The sequence below is a fragment of the Sinocyclocheilus anshuiensis genome, unplaced genomic scaffold, assembly GCF_001515605.1.
Source record: "Sinocyclocheilus anshuiensis isolate Anshui unplaced genomic scaffold, SAMN03320099.WGS_v1.1 scaffold32, whole genome shotgun sequence".
Lineage (NCBI taxonomy): Eukaryota > Metazoa > Chordata > Actinopteri > Cypriniformes > Cyprinidae > Sinocyclocheilus > Sinocyclocheilus anshuiensis.
In genome coordinates, this window is record NW_015554060.1 from 517,551 (window position 1) to 532,641 (window position 15,091).

General features: G+C 36.6%; 1 protein-coding gene across 1 annotated transcript; it reads left to right on the forward strand.

Annotated features, from left to right (window-relative positions):
- Window positions 1-2,280: 2,280 nt before the first annotated feature.
- Window positions 2,281-13,568, forward strand: LOC107668562 (rho-related GTP-binding protein Rho6-like). Its single transcript, XM_016460491.1, has 5 exons — window positions 2,281-2,519; window positions 2,817-2,904; window positions 9,561-9,670; window positions 10,020-10,154; window positions 11,020-13,568. Exons 1-5 carry the CDS (start codon window positions 2,400-2,402, stop codon window positions 11,263-11,265), a joined length of 699 nt encoding a protein of 232 aa, XP_016315977.1. The 5' UTR covers window positions 2,281-2,399; the 3' UTR covers window positions 11,266-13,568.
- Window positions 13,569-15,091: the final 1,523 nt, after the last annotated feature.

Here is a 15,091-nt window from a genome sequence, read left to right on the forward strand (position 1 = left end):
AAAATAATTAACATTTAGCAGATTCTGAAAGATGTATGTAAACTTTTGACTTCAACTGTATTTATATCCTAAAATATATAAACTAAATTTCAGGGGTGGGGGTTCTACTTCAAAATTTCACTTTCAAATCAATGTGTGTGTGTTATATGGATGTTTAAATTTAAATATAAAATAAACATTAAATCAAAAATGTTAATAATATATTTTTTAAATATATTCAAATAATTTAAATAATAGTTTATTTTAAATGATTTTATATAATAATGCCTGATCTTCAAATTCAAAAAGTTTTCACCAATTTCAATTCACCTGGCTCATAATGCATCGTTTTTCCTTCTGGAGCATCAGTGAGTGTTTGAACATTCTGTAATAGTTGCATATGAGTCCCTCAGTTGTCCTCAATGTGAAAAGATGGATCTCAAAATCACATACAGTCATTGTTGGAAAGGGTTCAAATACAAAATGCTGAAAAACCAAAGATATTTTAAATGATTTTATATAATGATTAAACCATTTAATTTAAAATGTGTAATATTTCAATTTAATGTAAAACTTTTTTAGTTTTTATAATTATGTATAATAATTATGTTATAATTATGTAATTATCAAAAGAATTCATTATTGCAGTACTTTGACTTTAAACACTATTTTGTCTTACGTAATTATCTGCAAAAGATGCCAAGTGACCATGAACCACGGAGGTTAAACAGCGATGGGAACCCAACTGCCACCTTCTGGCACCTCCTTCCTCTGTCTCCAACAGCAGATTGTGTTGTGACACACGGGGCTGTTGATTATTCAGTTCCACCTGCTTTCCTGTGCTTTGTGCCCTGCTGTTACAGCAGGGGAATTCTCCTCTCATACATACTTCATGCGATCTCCACCTCTGCTGAGGATACTACGAGCCTCATCAATGATATCACTGCTTCAGTAAATTGAATGGCACATATGACAAGATGACAAGGGCTTTGAGTCAAATTAATGACAAAATATTGTAAGTCCAGCACACAATTTTATCCTGAATGTTATTTGAAGTGTGACATGGGACAAGCAGGGACAAAAGTTTGGGACACAAAATAGGCCTACTTGATAAATCTTAATGTACTGCTCATTTAACGTACTGCTCTGAAAACATTCAATGATGTGAAGATGAAGAATTCCAGGTTGGAGAATAAATGAATTTGCAAGTAGGGGAGAAGAGGGAAGTGTTTACATTAGGTCTACTCCAATTATCCTCAGTCTCTGAGGTGTTTAACATACAAATATAACCTTGAAAGTGTCTCTGTGTGCCTGTTGTCTATCAGACCACGTTAGCCTTCTGAGACTCCCTGAGGGCTGAGAGTTTGAACTACCCCATCAGGCCAATAAACTTTTTGCCTCCCACCCACCATTAATCAAACTACCGTGTGTCCAAAACAAACAGAGACAGGGATCAAAGAGTAATTTGTCCAATAATCCAGTCAGTTAGTACTGTAAACAAACCTTTTCGTGGTTTTAGTCAAGGGGATTTTTATGAGGAGTCATGCGAGACTTTACTGTAAAATGACTTTAAAACTGAAATTAAACCAAACATGCATGTCGAAACGGATAATTTAATCACGACTATAAGGATTAGGGCAGAATAATTTAATAGTTTAAGAATTAGCCATTGAAATTTTGGGGGATGTATCATCTGGGGGGAATTTATCATGCATGAATTCAAAAGACTTTGGGAAATGAAAGTAAAACATAAGTCTTCCCCTAAAGAAAGTAGGTAATTCACAGATCATTAAAGGTGAAAGTAAAGTCAGTAGGCGGAAGGACAAGGATATGTGAACAGCCCTATTGACCTCTTGTCTGTGGCTATTGGAGTGAAAACAATCTAATTAATTACTCTGGAGACAATGAAGATGCCAGAATATGCAGGAAAAGCCGGCAAGTGGCATGATTTAGTTTGTATGTGTCAGATATTCAGTGTACTACTATATCCACTGTTATTCTCGCAGGCTATGTGATTTATAATAGCCTATAAATCTATTTATATATAGTCTTTTGTAATCAAAGAACAACCCTAGTGTGGACATTTTGGACAACTCGTGTATAAAATTAGCATTTAAGTGGAATTTTTTTATTCGGTAAGGATGAGACAAAAGTTTCCCAAAAGGCTGAGTCGTCGGGGAAATATTACGTTTCCGGACGGAGAGGAGGCAAGAAGAATGTGAGACGTCATGAGCATGGTGCAAGCTGATTGGCTGTTGTGCGGCATATATAAACCCCCAGTCCATTGTTCAATCACTTGGGCTGCGGGCAATTCGCGTTGTTGTATGCACAGAAACGTTTGTGAACTCGCGCATCCTCGTTTTGGTCTCTTTTAGGTGTTTTTTGGTTTAGTTTGTTCGGTTAGAGGATATCGCAAAATCATGAAAGAGAGAAGAAACGCACAGCCACTGGTGGTCAGATGTAAACTGGTGCTGGTTGGGGATGTTCAATGCGGGAAAACTGCGATGTTACAGGTTTTGGCAAAGGATTGTTATCCAGAGGTCAGTAGCCTACAGCGTTTCTGAAAGACGCCCATTTATTAAATTAATTCTAAAATTATAGCATTAGAGCCAATGGTTTTGCCGAATAACAAACTGTTGTTTCTCTCATACATGTTAGTTTCATTGTAACATGCTTTAGTTACCAAGTGAGTTAGTCCATATAATTTATCTTACTGGCATAACAATAAAGCATACATTAAATCGTTTTTCGTAGTGATGAAGAACGATACGTAAGCATCACATACATGCAGCATCACATGCGTTGATCGGTGTTAATATGTTGCATCTTCTCCACAGACGTATGTGCCCACAGTATTTGAGAACTACACAGCCTGTCTGGAGCTCGATGGCCAGCGTGTTGAATTGAGTTTATGGGACACATCAGGTAAGACTAAATGGGTGATTCGGTTACTAAATACTAAAATGCACAGTAACATTTTTATTTGTGCATGTTATGCAACTCGGATGGTACATGTAATGTAATGAAGCAGTATCATTATAGTGAAATGTCATGTGAAATGGGGAGAAGGCATAGTATATCAGTTCTGGTATTATATATAAAACATTACATTAAAATATATTAAGAATATATATATTATTCATGCAATTTTGCTTTTGAGTGCATTCATAATCTGTTTGAAATTGTCTGGAGAATACATTAGAAATTGGAAACCACAGTGATTGACTTCAAATATGCCATTGTCTTGACAATTTGTTTTCACGACTCTGTTACTCTCTTTATGGTTGTTACAAATTGTAGTGGTTTTATATTCTGTTCATGGCAACAGTCTGGCTTGTTTTGAACTGTGTTGGGCCAATCCAGTCATGCTGATTACTAAACTACCTGATTAGAATATTGAATTTGAACGCAAATGTAATTATTTATGCAAATGCTGAAGCAGTGCAGGAAGATGTAAATGCTGAATAATTGCAACAGATGTTTGCAATGAAATGACACATAAAAACAAATTTCTACATGCTTTATATGGATTTGATGTTTAAAATCAATGTCACCAATTCAAAACAGTGTCCACTGGACCAAATTCCGTGTGATCAGAACTTCTGTCTGTTTCAAAAGTAATAAGTACAGATGATTTTATTATTATTATTTTACTGTACCGCTCTGGTATCTAGTTAACTTGAATATTGTAAAAGTTTAGAAAATCCTGTCATTTTCATTCTCAAAAGTGCTTGTTGAGTACCTTGTTAACATGATTTTCAGATGGAAGCAAATTATGATAAACTGATGATAAACTCTCTATGCCCTTAATACCGGAAGTTGCGTGAAGTCAGCCAATCAGATTAGTGCTTGTCAAATCAACAAAGTGTTTTCTAGTTTTCTGTGCAATATGCATCAGGCATGAGACTAGACGTCTGTCTGTCTGTCTATCAGCTGCCATGCAAAGTCAGCAGACTAACGAGGGAGTAGGCCTATGTGGTCACTGAGGCAGTTCACATCTGCCCACGGCTTCCTATTGACCTGATTATAATGTGCTGTTTGTCTGCTTCACACTGCTCATTTCTGAATCCCTAGTAAATGACAGACATGATAATCTCATGTGTCTTTGGATGTGTGCTAAACGCACGCCAACAGAAGCATCATAATTAGCACCCAGAAATGTCTGGCCGTCCACTGACTGTGAAGTGTGGGTGATAGGACTAGGTTTCTGTGATGTGTTTGTCTGTTTGTATGCATGCAGTGGAGATTGGCAGACGGTGAGTGAGAAAGCAAGCAAGGATTGCGATTTCATGTACAGATTGTTGAATGAAATATGTGCTGTTAATATGCCTCAGTCTTTTGCTCGTGCTTTTTTTATCTGATTTAGTCTGCTTGGAGACAAGCCAGCTGAATCGCAGAGTACGGTTTAAGGGGATGAGTCCTGGCTTGCATGAGGATGAGAGGGCAAACCAGAGTTTTATCCATTTTTTAGCCGTTAATCATGGCTGAGGCTGTAGATTTTGAACTGTATTTTCATCAAGTCAAACAGATATTCCAAGTCAAAGTACTCTCAAATATAAAATGTAATTATTAAAAGTAAAAACTGTAATATTGTGAATTATTTATGACCATTTAAAACAATCCTATTTTGTTTTAATAGTTTAAAATGTCATCTATTCCATTACTCCAGTCTTCAGTGTCACATGATCATTCAGAAATCATTCTAATATGCTGCTTTTGTGCTCAAGAAACTCTCTTTATTTTCAATGTTAAAAACAGTTGTGCTGACTTTTGTGGACTTTTCAATATTCTTTGAATATAAAGTTCCAAAGAACAGCATTTATTTGAAATAGAAATCTTCTGTAACATTATAAATATATTTACTGTTGATTTTGATCAATTTGATGCATCCTTGCAGAAAAGTAATTCTGTTAAAAAAATTCCTGGTCCCAAACATTTCAATGTGCGTATATATTTATACAGAACTGCTAGATGATGTTCCATTACATTCAGTGCACACTGCACAGTAAAAAGCTGAATTGCTGCTGCTTTAGTTTTGTGCATAAAATCAAAACGGTGCCAAAGTAATTAGTTCATTTCACTTTTTCAGTCACTTTGAATTAAATTAGTACTGAAGTAAATTTAGTTTGAACTCAAGTAGAAACGACATTTAAATGGAAACAAAGATGTTATGACATAATGATGGAATAATTTTACAGCGTGGCAGTTTTGCATATGCATATGCATGTTGTTTATGGGCTGTAAGATGCTGGTTGGTAATATTCTCTGAATGAGGCTTCTTATTAGTCTTTTCCTCATTGATTGAGCTGACTTCATCATTGGGTTTCAAATGGCATGCTTTGAGGCCCAGAAAGGAGTTACAGGTGAAAATCAATCACTTAATCACGACAGCCAATTGGACCTACTGCAGGCTCTTAGAAGATGGCTGTCTGTATTTCTAATATGGAGGTTATATTTAATTTGCATTGAGGTATTAGCAATGGATTAGGTGGCATTTGCCGTTACACTGGATGTACATTTCTGCGAATATGAATTCTGCTTCGGTATGGGATGACTACACAAGATCATGTGCGTAAAAATAGTGCTCCATTAGCACATTAAAACAGCCAGTAGATTAATGGGCTCTCCAGTGGCCATTGGCAGTTGATGACAGGCACCAATGAGGAAACACCACCGTAGCTCTGAGATGGTATTCCCTGAGGGGTCATGGCCAGCCCCTCGCAGTGAGAGAGAGAGAGAGGGGGGATTCTTTGTTGGGCCCCCATCATGTTCTGTGATGGAATCTCTGGGATCTTAAGGAAAGGGGGGAGGGGGGATATGGAGAATGCTCTAGGTTTTGTTCTCATCATCTCTACTGGGAAGACGGACAGGGGCTTTCATTTGCTTCTAGCTCCTTTGTGAACGTTGACCTCTCTCAGCCCCCTGCTCACATTTACATGAGTCTGAGAGTGCTGATTAATTCCCACAGATTCCACTGCATTGAAGTTTACTCTTAGTCAGCTTTTTCATTCTGTGCCACATTTGAAATGTCAACTACTATGCAGTATTTATGTACCGTTATAATATTTAATAATATTTTGATAATTGGCTTTTATTTCATTTTATTTGTAGCATAAGTTTTAGTAATTTTGTGATTTTTGTATTTTTAATATTTATATTTAGCTTTGTCTTCAGTTAGTTGCCAAGTTAACATTTTATAACTTAAGTTTTTCATTTAATATTTGCTTTTCATTTATTTGAAGCATTTTCAATTTGATACAATCTTATAGTAATTCATATAGATTTCTGTAAATCTACCCACCTAACATACAAAAAAAATATTTTAATGTTTTAGTAAATGCATTTTAAAACATTAAACTATAGCCTACATTAAAATGAAAGTTAATCTTTTCATTAAAATAATAAAAAAAAAACATTTTAAAGTAATTTTGTTGCACATGTTTAACTACACATAATCAGTAACTATTTAAAGTACACAAAATGTATGCTTTATTTTGAGTCAAACTTGAATGCTGATGATTTGCGGAATAGTTCATTAAGTGAATTCATCAAAATGATTCAAACTGATAGCTTGTTAGTCTTTTTGAGTGATTCATTAAAATAATCATTTGTTATTTGTTCTTTAATTCTACTAGTACTACACTAGATGTTTACCTTTTTTAAGTTTAGCAAACTACAACACCGTAAAAAGATGTATTGTCTGACACTATTTTGCACACAGTCTTTATCTCATCATATTCAATAGAGACCACAAGCTCGCTCACTTGAATAAAATGATTTATTTTGATCTGTCACTGTAGATTGAGAGTAGAGAAGCAGGAAACAGTGGCATATTATTTTCATTATATGATACCATCTTATTCACACTTGAATGATATTTTCTTTCCTTAGTAAAGCATTAAGCAATAATAATTGACAGGATCTGTTATCGCTGTATCATTGAGACTGTCAGAGATGGCTTAGTCATGAGAGATGAGAACTATCAACATAACACCTTTAATAAGTACTGAAATGAATCATTCCTAAATTAAAAAGATCACCTTTTAAGTGACGTTTCCACGAAACAAACATGTGACGTCAAGCACACTCATGTGCCTACCAATATGTATGTATTTAACAATTTTATTATGTTTCAGAATATGTCTGATGCAACTTGCCAGTTACATTCATAGTTCGCAGTCATTGGTAAAACGGCTAAATTAGTTTTTCAGAGAGTGAAAGGGTTCAGCAGATGGAATGCGGTGTGGCGCACAAAAGCAGCCCACTCCACCTCCATCTGTTCTCTTCACAAGACTCTTCCTGCGCCCAAGGAAAAGGCCGTCTCATATCAATCACATGCACACGTTGGCCCACTTTTCAGCGAAGATAGTTTTGCTCCAGGCATGGCGTCACAACAAAAAGCATTTATTCCGATTGTAGCAACTCTGCTCTGCTCTGCTCTTTTTTTTCCACCCTTTTTTGCACGCTTCACAACCCCTCCGTCTGTTAATACGCAGACAGCATAACATCCTCTTGTTCAGCTGGGGAACATGTGGCCCAGGGTTGAGAGCTGAGCTGTGGTTTGTTCACTGTGTGCAGGGTTGTTCAATAGAGCAGTTCTGTGATCCAAGACTGCGGTTGGTACAGGATTCAAGTTAGATAATGCTCACTGACAAAAGTGATGTGTCCTCAATGTTTCCTTTTTCAGATTTCAAACAGTGGTTTTAGTGAGTTTTGGTAAGCTCATCATGTGAGGGTCTTTGTCTCTGACTGCTGGGATGTGTCATTTTGTCAAGTTTAATTGAAATTGCTCCTCAGTCCCTAGGTGTACATCTACATCGATCGCTGCATTAGGATCAGCAGCAATTGAATGCAGCCTCACGCTCAGGTTTGTGTGTCCGTGATGTCTTGGTAGGAGAGAGAAAATAGGCAGTGATCTGTGCTTCAGAGTGAAGAAAGATAGTCTGCAGTTTCAACTAGTGATCTCCATAATGAAACGAAGGCAAATTGGCTTTATACATTTACATTCATGTTGATGTTAGGTTATTTAAAACTTAAAACATGACTCTTATGAGCAATTCTTTCAACGAATGTTGAAAGTTGTCAGTTTGTGGGAGTGATTACTAACTTTGAGGCTTCTACAGTGCATGGCCTAACTTTTGTATCAATGACTAATGCAAAGACCTGAAGACCGTTACATGTGAGGTTCAGGAGGAGACAGAGGCAAAATGAATACAGAAAAGGAGACTCTGCAATATTGAGGTGTATATAAGGCTGTTTACACCACCCCAGCATCTCCTCGGTACCAAGTGGGTGGCCACTGCTCTGTATCAAATGATTGATAAGCAGTTAAGGGACGCCTTTAGGAAGACGGCGCTCTGCAGATGGTTGACTCCAAGGCTGTTGCTGTGGAAACAGGGGGACTGGAGGTATTGGGTACGTGTGTGTGTGTGTGTGTATGGGGGGGGGGGCTTACTTAAAGATTCAGAGAAAGAGTGGGAGGAAGTGCCTACCCCAGCCCCATCGCTCCAGTTGCAAAATCTACTGGAAAAAAGAAATTGAGGGAGAGAGCGAGACACATAGATCAATGAGGATTTAGAGCTCAGTTGTCATTTTCTTCTCCTTTAAAATACCAATATAGCAAGCAGTGAGAGGAAGAGGGCTTTAACAGGATGTATGCTGAGCCGACTGGAAATGAAGTGATGACCAGGGGAGCTGTACCTCCAGCCTTTGTCTGATTCTGCTGCAGATTTATACAGCACATTCATACTCATCAGATCTGCTTTTCTTCAATTCTAGCTTAAAGACTCATACACAAGCACTCGGTAGTAAAAGCTATGATTGATCTTTAAAATATGAATATATTCATTTAGACTAACGTTTTTATAAATAAAATTTAGGTAACTTCTAAATATTTTACAGTATTCAAACAATAATAGATTGATGGATGGATGGAATGTAGTTATTACTAGAGTTTAAATGGTGTAAAATGTAGTTTCATTAGTCATTTAATTAATTTTATTTATTTTTTATTGTGTGATTCAGAATGCAGGGTCATGATTCATATTTTTAAAAGCATTTGAAATGGTCTTAAATGTTGCTTTGATTTATCCAAACCAATGTATTGAAAACTTGACGATGTGAAACTAAAATTGACTATTTTGTTAATGTTCCTTGTTTACTGTGAGATTTTATCAATGAATGTTATTCTAAAAAATGCTTGCTTTCATAACTTTGTATCAGAATGTAACATTGAAAAGCATTCCACCTCTGAAATGACATTTTGTTTTCTGCTGACTTAAACAAGGTGACACAGGCACAGACAAATGCGCCCAATCAACAGCTTCATTCTGAAATGCGTCATATGAAAGTTAAATGTGTTGTGAAACCAGGTGGTTGTTCTCTCATCTGTCTTGGGCATTTTATTATTTTAACAAAATGTCAAGGACACTCAAACTGCACTTGAGGCTCAACAGAAAGAACATTTTATCATGTTTTTCAAAAGAATTGTAACTCTCGCATGTTTAAAAGAAAGAAAGCATTCTTCTCTCATCACTGAATTGTGCTTTCCTATTCAGTAGCATCTCTCTCTGTTGTTTCAGGATCTCCATACTATGATAATGTGAGACCCCTCTGCTACAGTGACTCGGATGCAGTGCTCCTTTGTTTTGACATCAGTCGCCCAGATATCTTTGACAGTGGACTTAAGAAGGTAACTAGATATTCCTATTAATATTCAATCCCAGCACTGACCCTGATTCTCAGGAGCTTATCATTACGTTGTGCTTTCTTCACTGTAATATGTTTTGTTGGGTATCTTTAAAGTAAGTCTGTTTAATTTAGACATTATGAATGATTCATTTGTTTTTGTTTTCTTACTGTACTTCATTTTTGGGCTGCAATATTTATCACACTATACTTGCCAGAAGTGCTTGGCACTCAAAAACCACAGATTATGATAATCGCTGTTATGCAAAACCCTAGTTATACAGAACAATATGTGTTTTCTGTGTTTTGCAAGAGTTGATTCATCTTAGAATTGCATATTTCTGTCTTTACAGTGGAGGGCTGAGATCCTCGACTTTTGCCCCAGTACTCATATTCTCCTTGTTGGTTGCAAGACAGACCTTCGGACGGATGTCTGCACGCTGATGGAGCTGTCCAATCAGAAACAAACACCCATCACTCATGAGCAGGTACAGCCGCAAGTTGTTTCTTAGCACTGTCACATTGATCTTGCTTACTCTAAGGCAGTATTCTCTGTAAATGTGCATTTGAACTACACTAACATTCAAACATTTGGGGTAAGTATAAAGAAATTAATACTTTTATTCAGCAAGGATGCATTTCCTTTGATGTTCACCTGAGAATTCTGAAAAAATGTATGACAGTTTCCACAAAAATATTAAACAGCACACCTGTTTTTAACGTTGATAATAAGAAATGTTTCTTCAGCACCAAATCAGCTTATTAGAATTTCATTCAAGTCATGAATGCTAAAAATTCAGCTTTGCCATCACAGGAATAAATTACATTTTAAAATATATTAAAATAGAAACCGTTATTTTAAATAACCAGTCTTGGTGAGCATAAGAGACATCTTTCAAAAATATTTAATAAAAATCTTACCAACCCAAATGTTTGAACTGTGTGTTTATATTTTGAAATTTTATAACACAAATAGTTTATTATTAAAAGAAGATGCACATTTATTGCTAGATAATGTTTAAATAATTTGCTATGGCTTCAGTACACTGACAATTTAATACAACGCTGTTATGGTTATGCTCAATATTTATGCATATTAATAAAATTTTTCTCTTGATATAAATGGTTACATGTAAACGTATAGCTGTCCTTTATATTTTAGGAAGGAAGAACATCATAAATTGCTGTTTTAAATGATTTTACTTAGTGCACTGAATTAATATTCAACTACCTATGTAGACTATTGATAACATGAACAGAGCTTTTGAATTTATAAACTGTATCTTTTGAAACACTGTAGCTTGTAAGACTGAGAAACTATGGCAAACTGAGTTTGTGCATCTCCCATCACAGGGCTCTGCCATGGCCAAACAGTTGGGCGCTGAGGCTTATCTGGAGTGTTCAGCCTTCACCTCTGAGAAGAGCATCCACAGCGTGTTCCGCACAGCTGCGCTGGCTTGCATCAACAAGCTACAGCCGCTCGCCAAACCCAGCCCGACCCGCCGGCTGTCCAAACGCCTGCTCCACCTGCCCAGCAAGTCCGAGCTCCTCTCCTCTACCTTCAAAAAGGAGAAGGCCAAGAGTTGCTCTGTAATGTGAGTGGAGATCTTCACCCCCCATAACAAAAGCTACACCATTCCCTGCGCTTTGGTCTGGGGAAGGGGGGTGAGTTCCGATTGACACATCATTGACGTGTGGAATCCTTCCTCACCCCCCAAAGAAACACCTTTCAGAACAAGTGGACACCTCGCTGTCCTCCTTGTCCTGAGCTCTTCAACAGTGCATATGTATTTTCAGTACTGTATCTCGCTTTTAAATGAGATTCGATCATCAGCCTCATCTGTTCACTCCTTGTTATCAAGAGATTTGCTCTCGTGCCAGTTGAAGCTCGGAATGATTCAATGGAGTAAAACTTCAAATTAGTTTAAAAAAGGTTCCAGTGTTCAATGTAAGTTATTCGATGTATAAATACAGGCTCTCTAGTATAAGTCTCAAAATAAATACCTACAGCATGCACTAAAATTGTGAAACGGGACGTTGTGGAGCAGTGCGGAAGGCCCGGGTCATGTACAGGTGAAGGTGGCCCATTTGGCATTGTCACGCAAGTTGAATTGGCTGCTGAGTAGTGGGAGCCGCCCATATCTGAACGCTAAGATGGAGGAATAGAGGGAAACGGGCCAAAAATATTTGTAAAAAGACCATTTATGATACTACCAAAGTCAATTTTCCCTTCTTTCCTCTACTAGAACACTGTATGTTGTATACACGCTTCTATTTTTAGAGGCATTAGCTATCTGAGAGATGGGATGGGTGTGACTGGGGTACATATTACAGTGATTATCTGTATCTTAACGTCTCCTGCTGCTTTCTAGTGTAGGCAACCATGAATTTGCAAAGGGATCCCTGTGCTAGTTCTGCGAGGGCTCAATCGGATCGAATTCGGCATGATGAATAAGCTTTCATTCCTGAAAATAATCTCCAGAGATGCCGTAGCATTATGTTGAGGATTTCTGAAACCAAAATGTATGCAAGAAGGTTTTTAAGTCACCTGGTTTGAGATGTTTAAGATCAGACCAGCTTGGGTGTAGTTTGTCATGCATCTTATGTAGCATTCTGTCATCGAGCGGCAGAATCTCCCGTTTCATTGCCTCCATGCTCATTTGCAGCACTAGCAGCTGAAATATTTGTGGGTAATATCGTCCAATGTGTTTCTAAACTTGATTATCAATGGGAAAAAAAATGTTTTCTTGTGCAAAGTGCTAATCTTGAAGTCTGCTTTCCACCACAAAGCAATAATTATGGTTCAAGTGCTTGTAATGCAAAGTGTGTACAGTGGCAATAATTAAAACAAAAAAGGCTATTATAAATTCATGCTACTGCTTTGTGGACATACATATATTTATGTGGATATACATCAGCACTGCTGTAAAAACAAGCCAATATATTGTGACTCTGTTCAGACTTTGTTAAAGTAATTAGATGAGCATATGACCATTGGAGTGCAACACGTTTTTTTTCTTCTTCTCCTTTTCAACCAAATAGGAATATTGTTGTTCTGTTCATGAGCATAAAGGGAGGTTAATGCATGAGTAGCAGATGGACTGGAAGGAAATTCAGACTGGACCTTTTAAATATATGGATCAGCTGACCTGATAAGAGCTTTGATGTTTGTGAATCTGCGAGGTCAAACTGGAAACGGAAGCCGACTTTTGGAATAAAACTGAACAGGCTGGTCCTGTTTAATGAAAGATATTTTTCCATTTTTTAACTGTTGTTCAAATAATTGTTTTTGCTTTATCTGTGTATACTTGAAGTCAATATTTTTCTCATTTTGTTCAATCATCAGTGGTGGAAGGGAAGATGCGAGCAGCTGCCGTGGCTGTTTACAAGTTCTGCCACTGTGATCACACACCAAATTCCTTTTTGCATTGTCTAGTGACTGCGTAAATAAAGAAACTGAAGATGAATTTTGGGTGCTAGGGAGTATAAACAGCGTGTATACATGTCACATGGCTGGTCAGACATTGTAGCTGCTGATTTACTTGTTTAAGTTCTGGGTAATGTGAGCGTCCAGATGGAGATGGACATTCAGTCATTATGCTGCCATTGCACAATATTGGGAACAAATACACTTCAAGCATGTCCTCTAGTTCTTCAGTTGTACATATCCTGTTTTGTAATCTTTGTAAGACATTTAAAAGAATGTCACAAGATTAAATATTTGTTCTTGTTGTGGATTGACAAAGATGTGCTTGATGTAAAATTGCTTAGTCCTATTTATTTGGATTAATTTATTGAGGTAACTATTTTGTTTTGTGTTTCTCACAGTTTTATTTCAAAATGTTATTTTTAAAATGACTTCTCCCTTTGTCTTTCCAGTAATAAAGCTTGCCTTTGTATGGCACACATGACTTTAATGTATATGAGTATTTTATTTGAGTATTTTTATTTGAGTATTTTATTTTAAACCCTTTGCTGTGAAGGCAAATTAGAAAAATGCCTATTGGCATTATTAACATAAAAAAAATTCTGTAAAATTTATGGTAAAAAACCGGCAGCTGTGGTTGCCGGAATTTTACCGTAAAAAATCAATTTACGGTTATTCACTGTAAATTATACGGTCTTTTTCACTTCCAAAAACGGTATACTACCGTAAAACCATCCAGTACAGTTTTTCACCGTATATATTAGGGGAATTTACCGTTAACCATTTAACAGGTTTTTACTGTAGCATTTTTACATTCTTTTACCGTTAAATTCATAGTCATTTTTTACAGTATAGGCTATAAAAGCCCCCAGTGGCCCCAGTTACATGTTGCAAATTTTTTTGTTTTGTTTTTTATTTTGTGTACTCAAGTATTCATACTTTTTAAATATTGAATTTAATTTCCAGCCAAGGACAAACGAAAAGTTGCCCAAAAATGGTGTTTCTTTGACTAAGAAAGTCATATGTTTAATTTGTCTTTTTCTTTTTATATAGATACATTTGATTAATCTACATAAATAATTGTATATTGTAATATTGTACTCAAACTTTTAAGACTGCTTAATGTTATAATATATTCTACTGTTAAAAATGAGGTAATCAAATTTTTTGTTTGTTTTTGAAAGTCTTATGCTCACCTAGACTTCATTTATATATACAAATTTTTTAATTGGATTTGTTAATAATTTAATTTATTCCTGTGAAAGATTGGTTTTTTTAGCAGCCATTACTCTAGTCTTCTCATATGATTCTTCAGAAATCATTCTAATATTTGGTGTTAAGCAAGTAGGTAAATTTATCAATTAATGAGATTACTTGTCTTACATTCAGCAAATATTGTAGCATTTTTACAGTTGACACAAATCCATCAATAAAATACAAGCTCTCCTTCTGTTAGCGTCCCTTATCGACTGTTTGGATGCCAGGTGGGCTGTCGTGTTGGCACGTTCCTCCATTATATCAGCCATAAGACATCTCCCGCCTTAACCACATACTTACCTAGATTCCTTGGATATCGAGTTGGGGTGCATATCTGTCTCAAGACACAACATCTGGGAGGGGCGTGGGACACAAGCTGTTGCCAGTGTCCAAAAGAGGAATGCTGCCAGGAGGTGGAGACCCCGACTCAGCAGCCAAGAGACATCCACACAGCCCAGCTTCCAATCTCACTGGGAAACGGCTCTACAAAGACAACCATAATGAAGTTATTCATTGGGCGCATGTAAAATGAGCTTTCCATTATGAAAGCAACATCTCTTAAGGCTTATCCAACAAAGTAGAACATTAGATTAAAGAAGTGCTAGCGTGATGCTTGTTTATAGAGGAGCTATTTGCAGACGTTAAGTCCCTTGACCATCTGTGAAATTACCTTTTGTACATTACAATGTTTTAATCTAGTGTGCTACAGAGGACTAGCATGACTTTAAATTTTAAATTCAA